General features: G+C 38.6%; 1 protein-coding gene across 10 annotated transcripts in view; it reads left to right on the top strand.

The window, feature by feature from the left end:
• The window catches only part of git1 (G protein-coupled receptor kinase interacting ArfGAP 1), a 233902-nt gene that overhangs the window by 98363 nt on the left and 115473 nt on the right, over nucleotides 1–20066 (top strand). For 8 of the 10 annotated variants that reach the window (XM_063031299.1, XM_063031294.1, XM_063031292.1 and 5 more), the window contains exon 2: nucleotides 15458–15591. In XM_063031299.1, the coding sequence (XP_062887369.1) occupies nucleotides 15458–15591 (134 nt within the window). Of the gene's footprint in view, nucleotides 1–15456; nucleotides 15592–16968; nucleotides 17060–18725; nucleotides 18790–20066 lie in introns of those variants that run through there. The other 2 variants (XM_063031295.1, XM_063031297.1) reach the window with 2 other exon arrangements.

Here is a 20066-nt window from a genome sequence, read left to right as displayed (position 1 = left end):
TCCTCAAACTACTTTAACTGACCCTATCAGATATTTGTCTATTCCTTTCTCATTTATCTATGTAACTTCCTTTTAAATCTCTCTGACATTCACCTCCATTGCTCTGTGGTAATATTTCTACATTTCTGTCATACTTGGGTACAGGAGCTTTTAACAGACAAGAAGCATTTAAAAGTAATTAAATTAATTTAATTTGGTTCATTATTATCACATGTACCAAGGTACAGTAGAAAAACTGTTTTTTCATGCCATCTATACAGATTATTTTACCACATCATTGCATCAAGCAAGTACAAAGGAAAAACACTAACAATGCAAAGTTTTAACTGCTTCTAGCTTCAATATAACCACATCTGATGGTGTTGAAGCAAGTTGTTTGCAATTAAGTAATTAATGGGAAGTAACTTGACAGACATTATATCAACTATGACAAGCTTACTGGAGATAAAGCTGAATGAGTTGCAACCATGTTCAACCAGATGTGCTGAGTGATTACTCTCCTTTCTTCCTTAGATCCCCACCCATCACATCCAGCTTGATGGATAGAAATTGTTAAAGTAGTGGATACAACGAAGTCCAGAACACTTGCTCAGAACCAGCCACGCCTGTAGCCAGGTTGTGCCAGTACAGATACGTCACTGGCATCTACTTTAATGCCCTGTCCACAATAAATTATAATCTAGCATTACATCCCTATCAGTAGCTTAATAAAACTTGTCATCAACACTGCCATTAGGCAGCACCAATATTGTTCACCAACGCTCAGTTAGGGTTTTGCTATGACTGTTCAACTCCAAACTGATTAGGGCACTCCTGAAGAACCAACCACATGACGTACAATGACCATTTCCCTCCACGCAGCTCCAGCTAACAGCAAATTTTCTCCCAAGTTTTCCAAAATAGTTAAAACGCTGAATCCAGAGGATGAAGCAGCACATTTCTAAGTGTATCTGAAGAGTCTTGGTGGTATTTGAAATCAGTGAAAATCTTGGAGAAAATTTGCCTTTGGCTAGAATAGACCCTTAATTTGCACAAAAGGAAATGATTGTTGGATAGTTGTCTCTGAACATTGCTATAAGAGCATCTCCTAACTGCTTCATTAATGACCTAATTGGAATTGCACAATTTTGAATTTTGTGACCTGGAGGATTTGGATAGATGGAAACATCTGCCCTTACTGCAGACAAGATCCAGAGAAACATTCAAGCTTGGGCAAGTAAGTGGAAAGTAATAGTCATGCTGCACATCTGCCAGCCGTTATCTGATGATCTATGGTGCACACAACAGCAGGAAAGAGAATCAGGTTTATTATCATTATTGTACATTATATGAAATGAAATTTGTTTTCTGGCAGTAGTACAGTGCAAAGACATAAAATTGCTATGCATTACAAAATAGTGTGAAAGAAAAGGAATAATACCATAGTGATCGTAGAGGATTGAGGAAATCTGATGACGGAAGAAACTTCCTAAAGTACTGAATGTGGGTCTTCTGGCTGGTATGCCACCTCCTTGATGGTACTGATGAAAAGAGAGCATGTCCTGGATGGTGAAGGTTCTTAATGATGAATGCCACCTTCTTAAGGCACCACTTCTTGAAGGTGTCCTCGATAGTGGGAAGGTACTGGCCATGATGAAGCTAGCTGAGTCTACAAACCTCTGCAGCCTTTTGTGATGGAGCCTTCACACCAAGCTGTGATGTTGCCAGTCAAAATGGTCTCCACAGTATGTCTACAGAAATTTGCAAGAATCTTTGGTAACCTGTCATTTCTCCTCAAACCCCTAATGAAGTAGCACCACTGTATTTTCCCCTTCCTTACCCCTATTTCGGATATAGACAGTAAATACTAGCCTTGATAATATCAGCATTATGTAAACTTAGGAAATATCATTAGCAACTTTGTTTTCCAAGATAGTAACTTGAAATTATGGATGGATGAAAATTATAAATATTAGGAACATTTATTTCTGATGAAAGGACATCAAAGTATTTTTAAATCTCTTGATGTTTCTGAAATTGCATTTTCGATAATGTCTTGGTTTGGTATTGAAGCCAGATAGGCCTCAATTCTACGTTTAATTTTTAAAAATGTATCTGAAAGAAACTTGGTTTTTAGTCTTTAATGGAACAATCGGGAAAGGATAATGAGTTTTTAATCAAAAAATACTGATGATAAGCTTGTTATGCCTGCTTTACAGGATCAGGAAATACCCTAAATAAAGCCTTTAAAACTTTTTGTTGTGTGTGTGTGTTTTTATTTATTTAGTCATTTATTAGACAATTTATCTTGCAGAACAGAATTAGTCTAGTATAAGATGGTCACTTGGAAATGAAGTATGTCTGGTTTTCTGGTTGGTACTTATCCCTGAACCAACATAACTTTTTTTTGTGATGTGGCAATCACAATAATATATGCAAGTCTTTGAAGTCCTTTGAAACTTTTAAGGGGAGGGAGAGGGAGAGAGAGAGAGGGGGAGAGAGAGGGAGAAAGAGAGGGAGAAAGAGAGAGAGAAAAAAAAAATAAATAGTTACGTGGAGAAAAGACGAGAAGGTTTGTGAGGCATAAACCCCAGCCTGACTGGGCTGAATAGCAAGTTTCTGTGTGCTGTATTGCATCCTGTATATAATTTCCAGATATAATAATATCAGAATATCAAAGTGATTCAAAATGAGTTTGTTAAAATTACTTAAAGGGGTTGTATGATACTTGTTATAATCAATGATGCTCAAAGTTGATATATGAGGGGTGATTGATAAGTTCGTGGCCTAAGACAGAAGGAGTCAATTTTAGAAAACCTAGCACATTTATTTTTCAACGTAGTCCTCTCCTACATTTACACACTTAGTCCAGCAGTCGTGGAGCATCTTTGTAGAAGTCGGTGTCTTGGACCTCGAGAAAGTGGTCCACAGCAGGGGTGATTGATAAGTTCGTGGCCTAAGGTAGACGGAGATGAGTTCTTAACTTCAAACCTTCTGCATAATCACTCAAGAGTTGAACTGCACATGCATGTTATGAGATCTGTATCTCATCTCCTTCTGCCTTAGGCCACAAACGTATCAATCACCTGTCGTATTTTCAAAGTTCAAGATAAATTTATCATCAAAATAAGCATATCACCATATACAATCCTAAGGGCATTCACAGTAAATACAAGAAATACAATAGAATCATTAAAAGACTGCAGCCAGCAGGACAGACAAAGAACTGATGTGCAAAAGACAACAAGCGATGTAAGTACAAAAAGAAAAATAAACAAACAATAAATATTGAGAGCATGGGATGAAGAGTCCTTGAAAGTAAGTCCATAGGTTGTGGGAACAATGCTGTGATGGGACAAGTGAAGTTATCCCTTTTGGCTCAAGAGCCTGATGATTGAGGGGTAATAACTGTTCCTGAACCTGGTGGTGTGGTCCCTGAGGCTCTCTTACCAACTCCTTGATGGCAGCAGCAAGAAGAGAGCCTGTCCTGGGTAATGGGGGTTCCTGATGGATCCCGCTTTCCTGCGACAGCACTTTGTGTAGATGCGCTCAGTGGTAGGAAGGTCTTTACCTGTGATGGACAAGATTTACAAAATGGGTTTTAGTGTTTATAGGAATATTTCATTTAGAGATACAGCACAGAACAGGCTTTCGAGCACTACCATTTAGCAACCCCCAATTTAACCCCAGTCTAATCATGGAGCAATTAACCTACTAACCGGTTTGCCTTTGGACAGTGGGAGGAAACCAGAGCACCCAGATAAAACCCAAATATTCTACGGGGAAGATGTGCAAACTCCTTAAAGACGACACAGGAGTTTAACTCTAACTCCGTCTCAAACTGTAATAGCATTGCACTAATCACTATGCATATCCTAACTTGTTTTTCATTATTGCTGTAAAATGTTGCACAGCACCAAAGTGATCATATTGTTGGTAGAATAATGAAGGTGGATTTTGTGAAAAAATACTTAAGGGGCCCATATTCGTATAATTAAACTACATTATTGTTTAGAAAAAAATGTGTTAATATCACAAAATATTCAGTACTTTGTTTCACCATTGTTTATTTGTTTCGCCCCTTCCCCCTCCAAAATAACCTAGTGCTAATGTCTCAAAGTTGTTGGATGCCTCAATGTTGGTCTTCCAGTAGCACTTGCATCCATAGTGATAGTGTTTTGAGAGGTTGATGATGAAACATCTCACTTCCTGCCTGAGAAGTGACTTGGATCTGCTCTAGTTTGCCTACCGGTACAACAGGTCCACAGCAGATGCCATTTGAATGCCTCTTCATTCAACCCTAGAATATATGAACAAAGTTGTATACATTAGGATGCCCTTTATTGACTACAGCTCAGCATTCAATACGATCATCCCCTCAAAACTAATCAATAAGGGTCAAGACCTTGACCTCAATACCTCTTTTGTGTGATGGATCCTTAACTTCCTCACTTGTAGATCCACGAAGATTTGGATTGGCAATAAGATCTCCTCCACAATCTCCATCAGCATAGGTGCTTAGGCACCTGCTCTACTTGCTTTATGCTTACAACTGTGTGGCTAAGCACAGCTCCAATGCCATATTTAAGTTTGCTGATGACACCACTGTCGATAGACAAAGGTGGCAATGAATCAGCATCTAGGAGGGAGAATGAAAATCTGGCTGAGTGGAGCCACGACCTTTTAATGTCAGCAAGACCTAGGAGCTGATTATTGACTTCAGGAGGAGGAAACTGGAGATCCTTGTGCCAGTCCTCATCAGAGGATCAGTGGTGGAGGGGGTCGGCAGCTTTAAATTCCTCAGTATTATCATTTCAGAGGATATGTCCTGGGCCCAGCCCGTAAGTGCAATTACAAAGAAAGCAAGGTAGCGCCTCTACCTTCTAAGAAGTTTATGAAGATTTGGCATGTCATCTAAAATTTTGACAAACTTCTATAGATGTGTAGTGCAAAATATATTGACTGCTTGCTTCACGGCTTGGTACGGAAGCACCAATGCCCTTGAAAGGAAAATCCTACAAAAAGAAGTGGATGTAGCCCATTGCATCACAGGTAAAGCCCTCCCCACCATTGAGCAAATCTAGACAAAGCATTGTTGCAGAAAAGTAACATCTGTCATCAGGGGCCCCCAGTATCAAGATTATGCTCTCTTCTTGCTGCTGCCATCGAGAAGGTAGTGCTGGTGCTTCAGGACTCACCAGCCTGGTTCAGAAACAGTTATTACCCCTCAACCATAAGGCTTTCAAACTAGAGGGGATAACTTCACTCAACTTCACTTGCCCCTTTAACTGAACTGTTCCCACAACCTATGGACTCACTTTCAAGGACTCTTCATCTCATGTTCTCAATATCTATTGCTTATTTATTTATTATTATTATTTCTTTTGTATTTCCACAGTTTGTCTTTTGCACATTAGTTGTGTCTGTCCTGTTGCACATGGTCTTTAATGATATTTTGGTTACTAGATTTACTAAGTATGCTTGCAAGGAAACAAATCTCAGGTTATATATGGTGACATATTTGTACTTTGATAATAAATTGAGCTTTCGATAGGGGAGTCTTTTTGAAATAACAGGCATTTTGATGCCCTCTTTTTACTTTAAATTGGTGCATCTGCATTTAAGTGTTTTCTTCTAAAGTATTTGTGTAATATGGTTATTAGCAGTAAGCAATATAAAGGCTGCAAGATGGGAATTTGAAATAAGGGAACTAATTCAAATACAGTGGTAGCATTGATGTTCAATGGATTGAATTACTTCAATAAACCCAAACACTGTAGGAGGGAAAACCACAGAAGAATCACTGCAAATCTTCCTCTGAAACATTTAATCTGTCAGTGAGAAGAGTAGTCATAACGAAGGCTACCAATCAGATCAATACTCTTCAGTTTGGAACAATACAACTAATGTAGCAGCAATTTTCACATCTGGGTTCTGGGTTCAAATTTCATTCAGACAGATGGGATGAAAGTTTCCTTGACAGCTGCCAAAGGTTCGGTGTGAAATGTATTTCCATCTGGCTCTGAATCTGCATGCAAATTTTCTTGTTAAACGGTATTGAAAAGTGTGGGAAAGCAAATGCACAATGGGCAATTCTAGTCTTAAGTTGAGCCTTAGGCACCTTGATGGGCTAGGTTTGCCACAACCTTCCCTGAACTGTTCATTCTGTTAATTGTGGATGCAGATGAAGTGTTACGCCACATTATGTTGAAAAGCTTAAAAACAATGTAAATTGAGAAAAGAATACCAATGTTAATTGATGAAAAATGATTTAGCCTAAAACCTATATAGAACCTTATAACTTTGGTACAAAATGCAAGACCAAAGTAAAATTTTAATTCTTTGTGCTGCTATCTCTGTGAATCCTGACATCAATCTACATGTGTTGCAAGTGGTGCCATTAAACTGAACTGCTGCAAATGCACATGGCACCTTGGATCATGAGTAGCACTCAAGTCACTGATGCATAAAATTGCGTATTCAACCCTGCAGTGAGATGCTATCATTCAAATGAGACACCAACCTTGCAAGTTAAGCTGAGAGGAAAAGCTGCCATAGCACTTTTCAAAATTAGAATATTGTGCTTTTTCCCTTGATTTAAATACTTCAGACCAGTCATTCACTTGCTCTTTTAGGTCTCGCTCTGAAAATTCCAGCATTATTCCGCCAATTGCTTTGAGAAGGTTTGACACTTTAAAAAAAAGTTGTAGAAATTTATATTCATATTAATGGGCAAGCATGATTCTTGAATAGATAATTGCTTGCATTCACTTGCTCATTTATTTTTTTCTTTTTGCTTGTAATTTGTGCAGTAATAAACATTTATTTCAAACATACAAAGGGCTATGGTTTTTTGTCCAAGAGAAAGATGAGCTGAGCTTACAAACTTTGGCCCTTTTCATGACTTGTCAGAGCTGAAAAATTGGGGTTTGCATCCATAGGTTGAGAAAGAAACATTGTACTGGAAGCTTCAGAAGGTTTGAAAGTAAAGATAGTTATTTACATGCTTGTTTTAAGCACATGGTACTCTTTTGGAATGTTGGTGTCTATTGCGAATGGGATAATGTAGGAATATGTATGATACAAGGCAACGACTGCATATGTAAAATATAGTGTGAAGTTTTTGTCACCTTAAATGAGAGATTTGCTTGAGGGTATGTAGAGAAGGTTCCCTGGGTTGTTTTTTGGGATGAAAGGATTGTCTCTCAAGGGAAATTAGAATAGCACCAGCCTTTATGCATTGGAATTTAAAAGAATGAGAAGTGCTTATTGAATCACAAGGTTTCGAGGGACTTAACAGGTAAATGTTTGTGCAGATGCTAGCCTTGCAATGATATATAGAGCTGAGAAAAATTTCAGAATAAGTGTAAATCCACTTTAGGTTGATTGAAGCAAAATTGGGGTCATGAATCTTCTCTGATCAGTTGTGAAGACTAAGCCAAGGGGAAATTGTTGATTATATATAACAGGCAGGAAAGTACAGCTGAAACCTACATTAGACCAGCCAAATTCAAGGCAGAACTCGCTTAAGGGGCTATTTGTCATTATCTGCTTCTATTTTTGTTCACAATAAAACTGCAGCTGCTTATAAAGACAATAGAGTACTTTCACCAATGCTTTGAATAAAATGAGATTTCTGAGCTTGCTTGATCTAAGAATAATGTTTGTTCTGGTGGCTTGGGATCAGCTTGAATAAAACTGACCTAGTTTCAGATGGAATGATTTAGCTAGTTTTCATATGTTATCTTTGCTTTTTTTTGTCTGTGAATATCTTGATCATTACAGTGTAATCTGGAATGATTGTTAACGGAATTGCTCTGGTAGCTAATATTGTCAGAGAAAAGGGGTGTTTTTCCTACTTCCATATTAGTGTAAAAGTTTCATATTTATTCTTGTGTTAGTCATGGTGGGTTCCTACTTGTTTACCGAAGAAATTAGTGTTTACAACTTGCACTTTTCTCCCTCCTGTTAATGGGCATTTATTTTTCAGAGTATTGATTCTGATTAGGGACACAATTCGATCATCTTGTACCTCAAAACTAATTTTTTGTTTAAGGAATTGTTAGCCAAGATCCTTGCTATTTAAAGGGTACAGGTGATCTGAATCTACCAGAGGGGTATTTGGAGCTTTGAATAAAAAGGCAAATGAGATAGCCCAAGTCTGATGTTAAAAGTGAATTTGCGATTCCTACTATCCAAAATGGTGAAGGGCTATTATAAATTTCTAGTCTGTTAATGTGAATTAAATTCATGCATTTTACTTCACTAGGCATGCTAGTTCATCTATGAAGTAGGATTCAGGGAGCTATTTCTCATTTGAACTTGTAACTGCAGGTCCAGCTCTCACTTTTCCCAGACCCAAGGGTAATTTGGTAAAAGCATAGTTTACATTGGTGTTCTCAGTATAAATAGTTCAGATATGAGATTTCTATGGATTGAAGAATATGAGCCATTGAATTGCTGTTAAAAATCAGGAGATTTATTTTTCAGAGCATGTCCAGCAATTGCATAAATGGAACACTTGTTCCAGCTTCCGATCTCTGAATTTCTTCAATGTGTGAAGCCCTCATGTGGCAAATAATTGAAATTGCAGTTCAATTTTAATTGAGATTGAAATTGCATCTGAGGTCCATAGCTCCCGGTGCAACTGAAAACCTGAAGATGTGAATGTGATACCTGCATAAGATTTTATATTTAAAACAAGAGCTTTATACATTTCTCTTGGGTCCACCTTTTGAAAGGGGATAATTTCACCATAGGTAAGAAATGGAGGATCATTTATGGTAAGGTATAAAAATCATAGATTGTTATTGTAAAATTGTCCAATATCAATATGTAAGTGTGATTTTGGAAATGTAGATAGTAAGGTTTAATTTGCGTCCTATTTAGGGCTAATCATTCAGAATTTTTTTTTCTTCCTGTTCCTTTCTACCCATTGTTCAGGAGGTGCACATTATTCCAAAGCAGTTTTAAAACGGGTTTACAGCTCTATAACAGGTAATGAAAATTGCCCAACGCATCACCATCAAAGACATGTATGTATAGAAAGGTGCTGGGAAAAAGCTAGTTCCCACCCACCACCTTCCTGGATTGTTTATCCCACTTGTATAAGGAAGGAGGCTACATGGCATCCACAGCAGAACCATCAGGCTTCAAACAGTTACTTTCCTCAACCAATAAGGCTGATCAACCCCTACACCCCCACCACCACTACTTTATCATGGTGGGGTCATCTTTATGTACAGTACATAGTGACATTATGTACTGTATATACTATACTATGCAAAAGTCTGAGCCACCCTAGATTTTTTGAATAAATTTTGTTTAAGTGTTTACTTTTTGTCTTCTGTCTTAGTGTGGCAGTAGAAAAGAGTAAATTTTGGATTTCCAAATATTCATTCTCCAAAAAAATTAAATGTTATAGAGAAATATTTGTATTGTATTAAAGGAAGTTAAGTAATAGACTACTTTTCAAATAAAAGCTTGATTACTTCGTCGGTAATATAGTCTAGTACATGATTAAACAAAGGTAACAAACAAGATCAATGACAGTGAGTTGAATGAACTAAACTGATTAACAGAAACAGGTGTAGAAAGTATCAAACTAGGTGAAGGGTAACCAAACTAAAAGGTGAGGGTGTGGCAGATGTGGCAGTTTAACCTTTAAATAATCAATTCATATACCATGGCAAGAGTGAGCATAGCAACAAGACACAAGGTGGTCATCCTGCATCAGCAAGATCTCTCCAAAGCAGAAATTTCACAGCAGACAGGAGTTTCAAGATGTGCTGCAGAAACTCTTTTGAAGACGCACAAAGAAACAGACAAGGTTGAGAACTAGAAACACAAGTTGAGGGCCACAAAATGTGATTGCAGCAGACGAGAGATAAAGTCCCTTCTAAATCTGGAGAAGTCTAGCACTGCTATCAGCTCTGAACTCACAGAAACCACTGGATCCAAGTATTCCCCTCACAGCCCGGAAAGATCTTATCAGGAGTGGTTTTCATGGAAGGGTTGTTGCCAAAAAGCCATTCCTCTGAAAAGGAAGCAAAGCCAAGACACTCACCTAGACACAAAAACATCCCTACTGGGGTGTTGAACAATGGCAGCAAGTGCTCTGGTCTGATGAGTCAAAATTTGAAATTTCTGGCTCAAACAGGAGGCAGTTTGTCCATAGAAGAGCTGGAGAATGCTACATGGATGTGTGTATGCAGCCAAGAATGAAGCATGGCAGAAGTTCTCTGTGGGTTTAGGGCTGCACTTCTGCAAATGGAGTTGGTGAATCTGGTCAGAATCAATGGAATCCTTAATGCTGAAAAGTACAAGTAGATTTTCATCCTGGGGTTCAACATCTGAGGACCTATCATGAGCCCAGTATATTGATGCACTCATGAAGATGGAACACCAGTAGTTCTACTTCATTTAGGAGTTTAAGTATGTCACAACAGTCTCTTGGAATTTTCTACAGATGCACAGTGAGAGCACTGTGACTGTTTGAATCATAGCCTTATATGGAGGCTGCAATCTGGAAAGGGGATGCTGAGGGTTGTGACTCAGCCACCTCCATCACAGGCGCAACTCTCCCCACCATCAGGGACATCTTGAAGAGGCAGTACCTCAAAAAAGTTGCATTCATTGTTGAGGACACTCACCATCTAGATATGTTTGCTTCTCTTTACTGCTACTGGGGAGGAACTACAGAAGCCTGAAGACCACATTCAAGAACAGCTGCTTTCCCCTCTGCCATCAGATAACTGAACAGATCACCTCATTACAGGTTTCCCCCGCCATCCAAAGGTAGAGCGTTCCTATGAAACAGTCCATAAGCCGAAATGTCGTAAAGTGAAGAAGCAATTACCATTTATTTATATGGGAAAATTTTGTGAGCGTTTCCAGACCCAAAAATAATCTACCAAATCATGCCAAATAACACATAAAACCTAAAATAACAGTAACATATAGTAAAAGCAGGAATGATATGATTAATACACAGCCTATATAAAGTAGAAATACTTCTCTACAACGATTGCCTGCAAGCAACGCCACCTAATTAATTAGCATGTTTATTTCGGCTTTTTTCTTAAAGATGTGCTGTGTGCCTCCCGGCTACCACTGCGTTCTTCGCGAATCGGTACAGTATCTGTCCGGGGCCCAGGTGTTGGGGTGGTGGGACACGGGGGTGTCATCTCATCATCGATCAGGGCGGGCAGCTCATCTTCTCCTATGTCTGCCCGCCTTGATGTCGAAGGTCGAGGTTTGTCGTCTGCTGTGGCTGATGTGGAAGGCTTGCTTGACTGCTGAGCCTCGCGCATTTTTCTATCATACAGTTGTTTGTAAGCACTCAAACCATCCTGCAAATATCCCCTAAACTTACGTACCCTTTCAAAATTAAAGTCGTACTTTATCATTGCAGCGAAAATCTCACGCAGTTGCTTTACTTTCTGCATTCGGTTTCGATTGTTATCCTTTCTTCTTCCAATTGCATCAGCTGTTCATCTATCAGTTCTTGGTCATGGGATGCCAAAACCTCTTCAACATCATCTTCGTCAACTCACACAAGCCAAACTCACTTGTCCTTGCTTCGTTCACCATGATCGAAACGCTTAATTATGTCTAGTTTTACGCTAAGTGTAACACCCTTACTCTTTCAGGCTTTTTCGACACCTTGGAACTCATCTTGCTAATGGCTGCTCAATGCAACATGTTTAAGCAATGCCATTCCAAATCCGGGGCAGAGCGGCTGCTTGGGGTGCGCGCTGCCTTTTATCGCGCGCTGATTTTTTATCGCACGCTGCCTTTCTTTGTAACAGTGAAAACACCTTCTGAAAGCAAAAACAGGGTACTAATGTAGGTCTTTCATAACAGTGAGGTTTCGTAAAGCGAACATTTGAAAAGTGGGGGACACCTGTATTCCTCTCTTGCACTATTTTTTGGTAGCTTATAGCAATTTTTGTCTTGCATTGTACTTTTGCAAAACAACTAATTTCATGACACTTGTCAGTGATAATAAATATTGATTCTGACTATTCAGCAAAGTTGGTGAAGATTGGCTTTTGTCATCAGTTATATTTTCTTAAATATGATTAGTTTTTGATACATCATGACCTGTTTTGCATTTCTGCTTTTTATACACGATTCCACCTTAATGTATACCATCTTCAGCAAAGGGAAAAGATTGATGGGGAAGAATCTTTACAAAATATTCAAGAAGAGACGATAATCTACATGAATGTCTTGAGATGAGCTCCTCACTTTTCACTTTTCCAGTGAAGCTACATACTTCACAAGCTATTCCTGAATGCCTGGTTAACTTGACTTAAGAGAATTAAATCTATGGTGCAGACTGCATAGGTTTTTAAAATGAGCAGTATGTCATTTGATGGATTCCTGAAGCTAATCACCCACACTGGTGAAGGGAGATGTTACAGGGATATTATTTTAACCACCATTTGGATTTCCTTCAACTCTACTCAGCACTTAGTGTGAGCACCTAAAAGGGTCTGGCAAGGCAGTTAAAGGATCTTAGATGTATGGAATTGCCTGCTAAAGTCACAGAACACTTCTGATTTGCACATGAGCCCTGAAGCAAGTCTCAGCTTTCCCTGGTACCATCTGTTCTAGATGAGGTTCTGCTTTTTTTGCTGCTGTGATAAATTTTAGGAATGTACGTTTTGTTCTTGCTTTACTACATCCTAAAACTGTTTGATTTTTTTTTACTCTGATTAGTGTTCTATGCAGCTATAAAGATGCACTGAAATTTTAATGTAGCTGAGTTGTCCCTTAAGGGGAATGTTTCCTGACAAATCTGTTGGAATTCTTTGAAGAAATCACAGGCAGGATAGAAATAAGAAAGTTAGTGGATGTTTTGTTTGGATTTTCAGAAGGTAGTGCACATGAGGCTGCTTAACAAGATAAGAGCCTATGATATTATAAGAAGGATACCAGCATGGATAGAAGATTTATTGGCAGGAGGCAGAGTGGGAATAAAGGGGGCCAATTTTGGTTGACTGTCAATGACTAATGGTGTCTTGCAAGGGTCAGTATTGGAACTGCTTCTTTTCAGGTTATATGCCTACGAATTGGATGACAGAATTGATGGCTTTGTGGCCAAGTTTGCAGATGAAACAAAGATAACTGGAGGGACAGGTAGTGTTAAGGAAGCAGGGAGTCTGGACGTTTTGGGAGAGTGGGCAAAGATGGGAAGTATATGAACATCCACTTTGGTAGAAGGAATAAAAGCATAGACTATTTTCTAAATGGGGAGAAAATTAAAAAATCAGAGGTGCGAAGGATTTTGAAGTGCAGGATTCCCAAAAGGCTAACTGACAGGTTGAGATCAGTGGTAAGGAAGAAAAATGCAAGGTTAGTATTCATTTCAAGAGGACTAGAATATAAGAACAAGGATGTGATGCTGAGACTTTATAAGCCATCAGTCACTTGGAGTATTGAGAGTAGTTTTAGGCAAAGGAAGTTTGTGCTGGCATTAGAGGGGGTTGAGATGAGATACTAGCATAATTCTGGGAATGAAAGGGCTAACGTTTACGGAGCATTTGATGGCTTTAGGCCTGTACTCGCTAGAGTTTAGAAGAATGAGGGGAAACTTATTGAACCCTATTGGATATTGAAATACCTAGATAGTGGATGTGGAGAAGATGTTCTTATAGTGGGTGAGTCCAGCATTACAGGGCACAGCCTTGAAATAAGACATCCATTTATAATGGAGATGAAAAGGAATTTCTTTAGCCAGTGCTGGTGAATTTGTGGAATTCGTTGCCACGGATGGCTGTGGAGGCCAAGTTAGTGTATATTTAAAGCAGATTTTGATAGGTTCTTGGTTTGTCAGGGAGTCAAAGATTATAGGGAGAAAGCAGGAGAATAGGGATGAGAGGGATAATAAATCAGCCATGATTGAATAGTGGAGCAGACTTGATGGGTTGAGTGGCCTAATTCTGCTCCTATGTCTTACGGTCCTGTGGTCATTAGAGCCTATTAATTTAACCTATGTTTCTGCAGGGAATTAAGAGTAATCTAATACATATCCCCTGTGTAATAAACATTTCTATTAAAAATATAACCATTAAAACATGTAGCAAACCTCTTGTATGAGTGCTAATGGTAGATTAGAAGATTTGGTTAAGAATATTGTACTATGAAATACAGAATGGATTTTATATTCTTAAAGCTTAAGGTTACTGTTTTGGCTTTGTCTCAACCTATGTTGACGTCAAACTGTTGGCACTAGTAGATAGTCATAGTCATACTTTATTGATCCCGGGGGAAATTGGTTTTCGTTACAGTTGCACCATAAATAATAAATAGTAATAGAAATAGTAATAGTAATACTACTACTAGTAAATAGTAATAGTCATGGAAATAATAAATAGTAATAGAATAGTAATAGAAAAATAGTAATAAATAGTTAAATAGTAATATGTAAATTATGCCAGTAAATTATGAAATAAGTCCAGGACCAGCCTATCGGCATAGGGTGTCTGATCCTCCAAGGGAGGAGTTGTAAAGTTTGATGGCCACAGGCAGGAATGACTTCCTATGACGCTCTGTGCTGCATCTCGGAGGAATGAATCTCTGGCTGAATGTACTCCTGTGCCCACCCAGTACATTATGTAGTGGATGGGAGACATTGTCCAAGATGGCATGCAACTTGGACAGCATCCTCTTTTCAGACACCACCGTCAGAGAGTCCAGTTCCACCCCCACAACGTTACTGGCCTTATGAATGAGTTTGTTGATTCTGTTGGTGTCTGCTACCCTCAGCCTACTGCCCCAGCACACAACAGCAAACATGATAGCACTGGCCACCACAGACTCGTAGAACATTCGCAGCATCATCCGACAGATGTTAAAGAACCTCAGTCTCCTCAGGAAATAGAGACGGCTCTGACCCTTCTTGTAGACAGCCTCAGTGTTCTTAGACCAGTCCAGTTTATTGTCGATTCGTATCCCCAGGTATTTGTAATCCTCCACCATGTCCACACTGACCCCCTGGATGGAAACAGGGGTCACCGGTGCCTTGGCTCTCCTCAGGTCTACCACCAGCTCCTTAGTCTTTTTCACATTAAGCTGCAGATAATTCTGCTCACACCATGTGACAAAGTTTCCTACCATAGCCCTGTACTCAGCCTCATCTCCCTTGCTGATGCATCCAACTATGGCAGAGTCATCAGAAAACTTCTGAAGGTGACAAGACTCTGTGCAGTAGTTGAAGTCCGAGGTGTAAATGGTGAAGAGAAAGGGAGACAAGACAATCCCCTGTGGAGCCCCAGTGCTGCTGATCACTCTGTGGGACATAGATAGATATATAGTTATGATCTTCAGAACTGCTATTCAACATGTCAGCTATAGCTGTACCTGTAAATGACTTTTACCAGTAAGGCAAGAATTTAATTTTTATCATGTTACAAAGTGATGTTCCCTATTTTGTGTAGGATGCACTAATTTCATATTGTAATCTCTACAGATCCAGGCTGGGCATCGATAAATCGTGGAGTGCTAGTTTGTGACGAGTGTTGCAGTGTTCATCGAAGTCTTGGTCGACATATTTCAATGGTGAAACATCTCCGACACAGCTCCTGGTCTCCAACACTGTTACATGTGAGTTATAGTTAAACTGATGTTATTAAAACTGCTCTCACTTCTAGGATTTAAGGGAAGTGTTAAAAAGTACTCCCTTTGAAACTGTGTAATACAGACAGGAAAACAAAGTCGGTTTGGAAACACTTTGTTCATGTATTTGAAATTGTATTGCTGAGGAAAATTTGGAATGCATCAAAAATGTCATGGCCAAGTGCAAGTGACCAACCCACTCTTCCCCCCCCCCCCCCACCACCACCACCACCATGCTCTTCATTGTATTGGTCCTAGAAAATAGCCTGAAGTGCGATTTCCATAAAATGAAGCTGTCATTTGCAATGTATCAAGAAATGCAGGTTGAAAAATTTAGATTTTTTTCCCCCACAAAATGCTGAGAGAGTGAACTTTGTCTCAAATATTTAGGTAATGATTTTAGAATTCTTTAAGTGCAGATGTCCAACACCTGAATGGCTGTAATGGGCATCATCCTCACTGAATGGGCATTCACTTTCAAAGTGCATGCATGAGGAATAGTAGTATGGGCAATCTTAGAGCAGGAAATTTGGAGAAGCAGCCATTCTCAACTTCAAACTGTTAGTGAATATTGAAAGCAAAGCAGTTCTTGATGATGTTTAACTGGTTGAAGGATGTATTATGCAAATAATATTTGGAATTGGAGGTAGTTCCAGCAGTGATGTACTTGTGTTTCCTGGTAGTGGAAGTGAGGAGACTTGGCTTAGTGCTGAATATTTTAATCTCGAATTGGCTGTATTTAATGAGTTTTTGTTTAATTGTAGGGAAGTATGTGTAGCAGCTTATTCTACACCAGTTCAGTAAAAAAAAAAGCTTTAAGAATCTATTTAAATGTTAAAGCAAAGTCACGTTTGGTAGCTTGGAAACCAGTGTGGTCACGTTTGGTGACCACACTGGTTTCTTCCAGGTACTCGGGCTTCCTCCTGCATTCCAATGGTATGCAGTTGGTAGGTTAACTGGCTACTTTAAAATTGCCCTACATGTAGGTGAGTGGTGGTGATATAGATAGGAACATGGGAAGATTGTAATTTGTTTAAAATTGCTGTATATAGGTGCTTGACAGCTGGCCGAAAGGTCTGTTTCTAATGAATCTAAGTTAACATTGAGAAAATTATAATATTTTTCTAAGCATATCTGCATAGTATAAACCCAGTTTATTCACACCTGGAGAAAGTGAAGTAATTCTGTCTAAACTCTCCAGACATGAAAACAGATTTTTACCATAACAATTAGATTTGAAACTCCAGTTAGTAATTAAGCTATTAAAATTCCACGCTGAATGGTTATTGTTAATTAGTTAGATGTCATGATTGTCAGTCGTCAACAGTATAGATTATCCAAAAACATTTGTTTTCTCCAATGTAGAAAGCACCTGTTGTGAGCAATGAACTGTCCTCTAACTTCTAAACCAAGAAACATGATGTCTTAGATTATTGGAAAAGATGAGGTTAAAAAGGTAGGTGGAATGGATTAGTAAGTAGATATTAGTGGATGTGCAAAAGAGAAAGATGCTTGGAAGCTGAGGAAAAGATGACACCTTTTGTTAGGCCTATTATAGGCATCTTGTATCTGTACTACTGTATTGACCTATTAACTGAGATCACCGTATTTAACCAGTCTGGTAGCATTTAGCCTCTCCCTGCTTCTCTGGGTTCTGCTCTAACATTGTATGGTGTTCAACATTTATGGATTTTTAGTAGACAAAGGATTTTGATGATGTAACATTTAGGGTGTAGCTTTATATTTAAAGAAACTGGAGTAAGATTAAAAATATCTTGTTAATTTTGGTTCAGTGAGTTGATCTGTCATTAAATCTGAGATAATCTGGCTGGAGAGATTGTGGTCTTTTCTCCATCAAACAGTTAGCTGTAAATTAAAGTGTACTGTGTACATTTAATTAAAGCAATCTTGAAACTAGATTAGAAATTATAATTAACAAGCGTAGAGCCAATTGATAACATTAACTAGTTTAATTGAATTAAGATGAGCATGATAGAATAAATGCTGTATTGCTGAGGAAATGAGCAGAATCACAATCTGGGTGGTTAATTGGTTGCTGTAAATTGGCTGTAGTGTGTAGCTGAATGGGAAATGTTTTTGATATTCAAGGAATAAGAAGCTAATGTAGGAAATGCCACCAAAGTAGACCAGCCATGATTTTATTGAATGGTAGGGCAAGAAACTGGATAGCCTGTTTCTCTATTCATGCTCTGAAGATCCTACATTTATGACCTTAATTGGAGAAGTCACTTTATTGAAGTTTAGTATCTTCCTGTAAAACTAATCTTGGTAACGCAAATGGTGTTCTATATTCAAATCTGATCAGTCATTGAAAATTTAATGCTCACTTTATACTTTTTAAACTTGGCTTTAATAATTAAAATTGGGGTTTAAATAAGATTAAAAACATTCATTTATTGATTCAAGGGTTCAACATTAATTTAATAGAGAAGATACAAATTTGCAGGTATAATTCCTATTTCTTTAGGTTGTAGTACATTGATAGTTAAGAGGCCCCAATATATGTTATTGAATGGAATGAAATAAAAATTTCAGTAGATGTACACTCTTATAGGTCAGAGTTGAATATATTAAACTACAGTGGAATTTTGTCTGCTTTATGTATTGAACTATATAAAATATTTAGTGCTGTCTTAATGCATGTTATGAGGAATTTGCACTTTAATCTTAAGCAAAATTTAAAGGAATCAGTTTTTATAAGGATGTCCTTTAGCTCATAATGACTTACCTCATTGATGTTGCTGTGTTTTCAAAGTTTCAAAAGTGAAAAAGAAGTGATTGAAAATCAGAAAACTGAAAATGTTGGAAATCAGAAATAAAAGGTGCTAGAAATATTCAGCAAGTTGGAGAGTAATGTGTGGATCGAGAAACGGTTAATGTTTCAGTTAAATTATTTGGTTCAAATGAAGGAAGAAACAATTGTTTGAACACACAAAATATTGAAAGAACACAGCAACTAAAAGTAGCATCCATTGAAAGGGAAAATAGTTGATGTTTTGGGCTGAGACCCTTGATCAGGATGCTGAGTTCCTCCAGCATTGGTGCATTGCTCAAAGATTTCCAACGCCTGCAGAATCTCTTGTATTAACTATTGTTTTAAGTTGCAGAGCAAGTGGATTGGAGAAAACAAAGGAGGCCATAGGAAGGAGACACAAGGTTATCCAGGTGACAATGTTTGAAGCATGTAAGATGAATAGGGGAATTATGATGTTGTAGCAATTAGTGAAACTTGGCTACAGGAGGGGCAGGACTGGCAGCTTAATATTCCAGGGTTCCGATGTTTCAGATGTGATTGAGGCAGAGGAATGAAAGGTGGGGGAGTAGCATTGCTTGTTAGGGAAAATATTACAGCAGTGCTCAGGCAGGACAGATTAGAGGGCTTGTCTACTGAGTCCTTATGGGTGGAGCTGAGAAACAGGAAAGGTACGGCCACATTAGTGCGATTGTATTACAGACCACCCAATAGTCAACGAGACTTGGAAGAGCAAATCTGCAGAGAGATAGGAGGCAACTGCAGGAAACAAAGTTGTGGTGGTAGGGGATTTTAATTTTCCATACATTGATTGGGACTCCCATACTGTTAGGGGTCTAGATGGTTTAGAGTTTGTAAAATGTGTTCAGGAAAGTTTTCTAAATCAATATATAGAGGGACCAACTAGAGGGGATGCAATATTGGATCTCCTGTTAGGAAACGAATTAGGGCAAGTGACAGAAGTCTGTGTAGGGGAGCACTTTGGTTCCAGTGATCATAGCACCATTAGTTTCAATTTGATCATGGACAAGGATAGATCTGGTCCTAGGATTGAGGTTCTGAACTGGAAGAAGGCCAAATTTGAAGAAATGAGAAAGGATCTAAAAAGCGTGGATTGGGACAGGTTGTTCTCTGGCAAAGATGTGATTGGTAGGTGGGAAGCCTTCAAAGGGGAAATTTTGAGAGTGCAGAGTTTGTATGTTCCTGTCAGGATTAAAGGCAAATTGAATAGGAATAAGGAACCTTGGTTCTCAAGGGATATTGCAACTCTGATAAAGAAGAAGAGGGAGTTGTATGAAATGTATAGGAAACAGGGGGTAAATCAGGTGCTTGAGAAGTATAAGAAGTGCAAGAAAATACTTAAGAAAGAAATCAGGAGGGCTAAAAGAAGACATGAGGTTGCCTTGGCAGTCAAAGTGAAGGATAATCCAAAGAGCTTTTACAGGTATATTAAGAGCAAAAGGATTGTAAGGGATAAAGTTGGTCCTCTTGAAGATCAAAGTGGTCGGCTTTGTGCGGAACCAAAGGAAATGGGGGAGATCTTAAATAGGTTTTTTGCGTCTGTATTTACGAAGGAAGCTGGCATGAAATCTATGGAATTGAGGGAATCAAGTAGTGAGACCATGGAAACTGTACAGATTGAAAAGGAGGAGGTGCTTGCTGTCTTGAGGAAAATTAAAGTGGATAAGTC

This window comes from Mobula hypostoma, chromosome 23, assembly GCF_963921235.1.
Source record: "Mobula hypostoma chromosome 23, sMobHyp1.1, whole genome shotgun sequence".
In the NCBI taxonomy this organism is placed as follows: domain Eukaryota; kingdom Metazoa; phylum Chordata; class Chondrichthyes; order Myliobatiformes; family Myliobatidae; genus Mobula; species Mobula hypostoma.
This window is presented reverse-complemented; position numbering and strand designations above follow the sequence as displayed.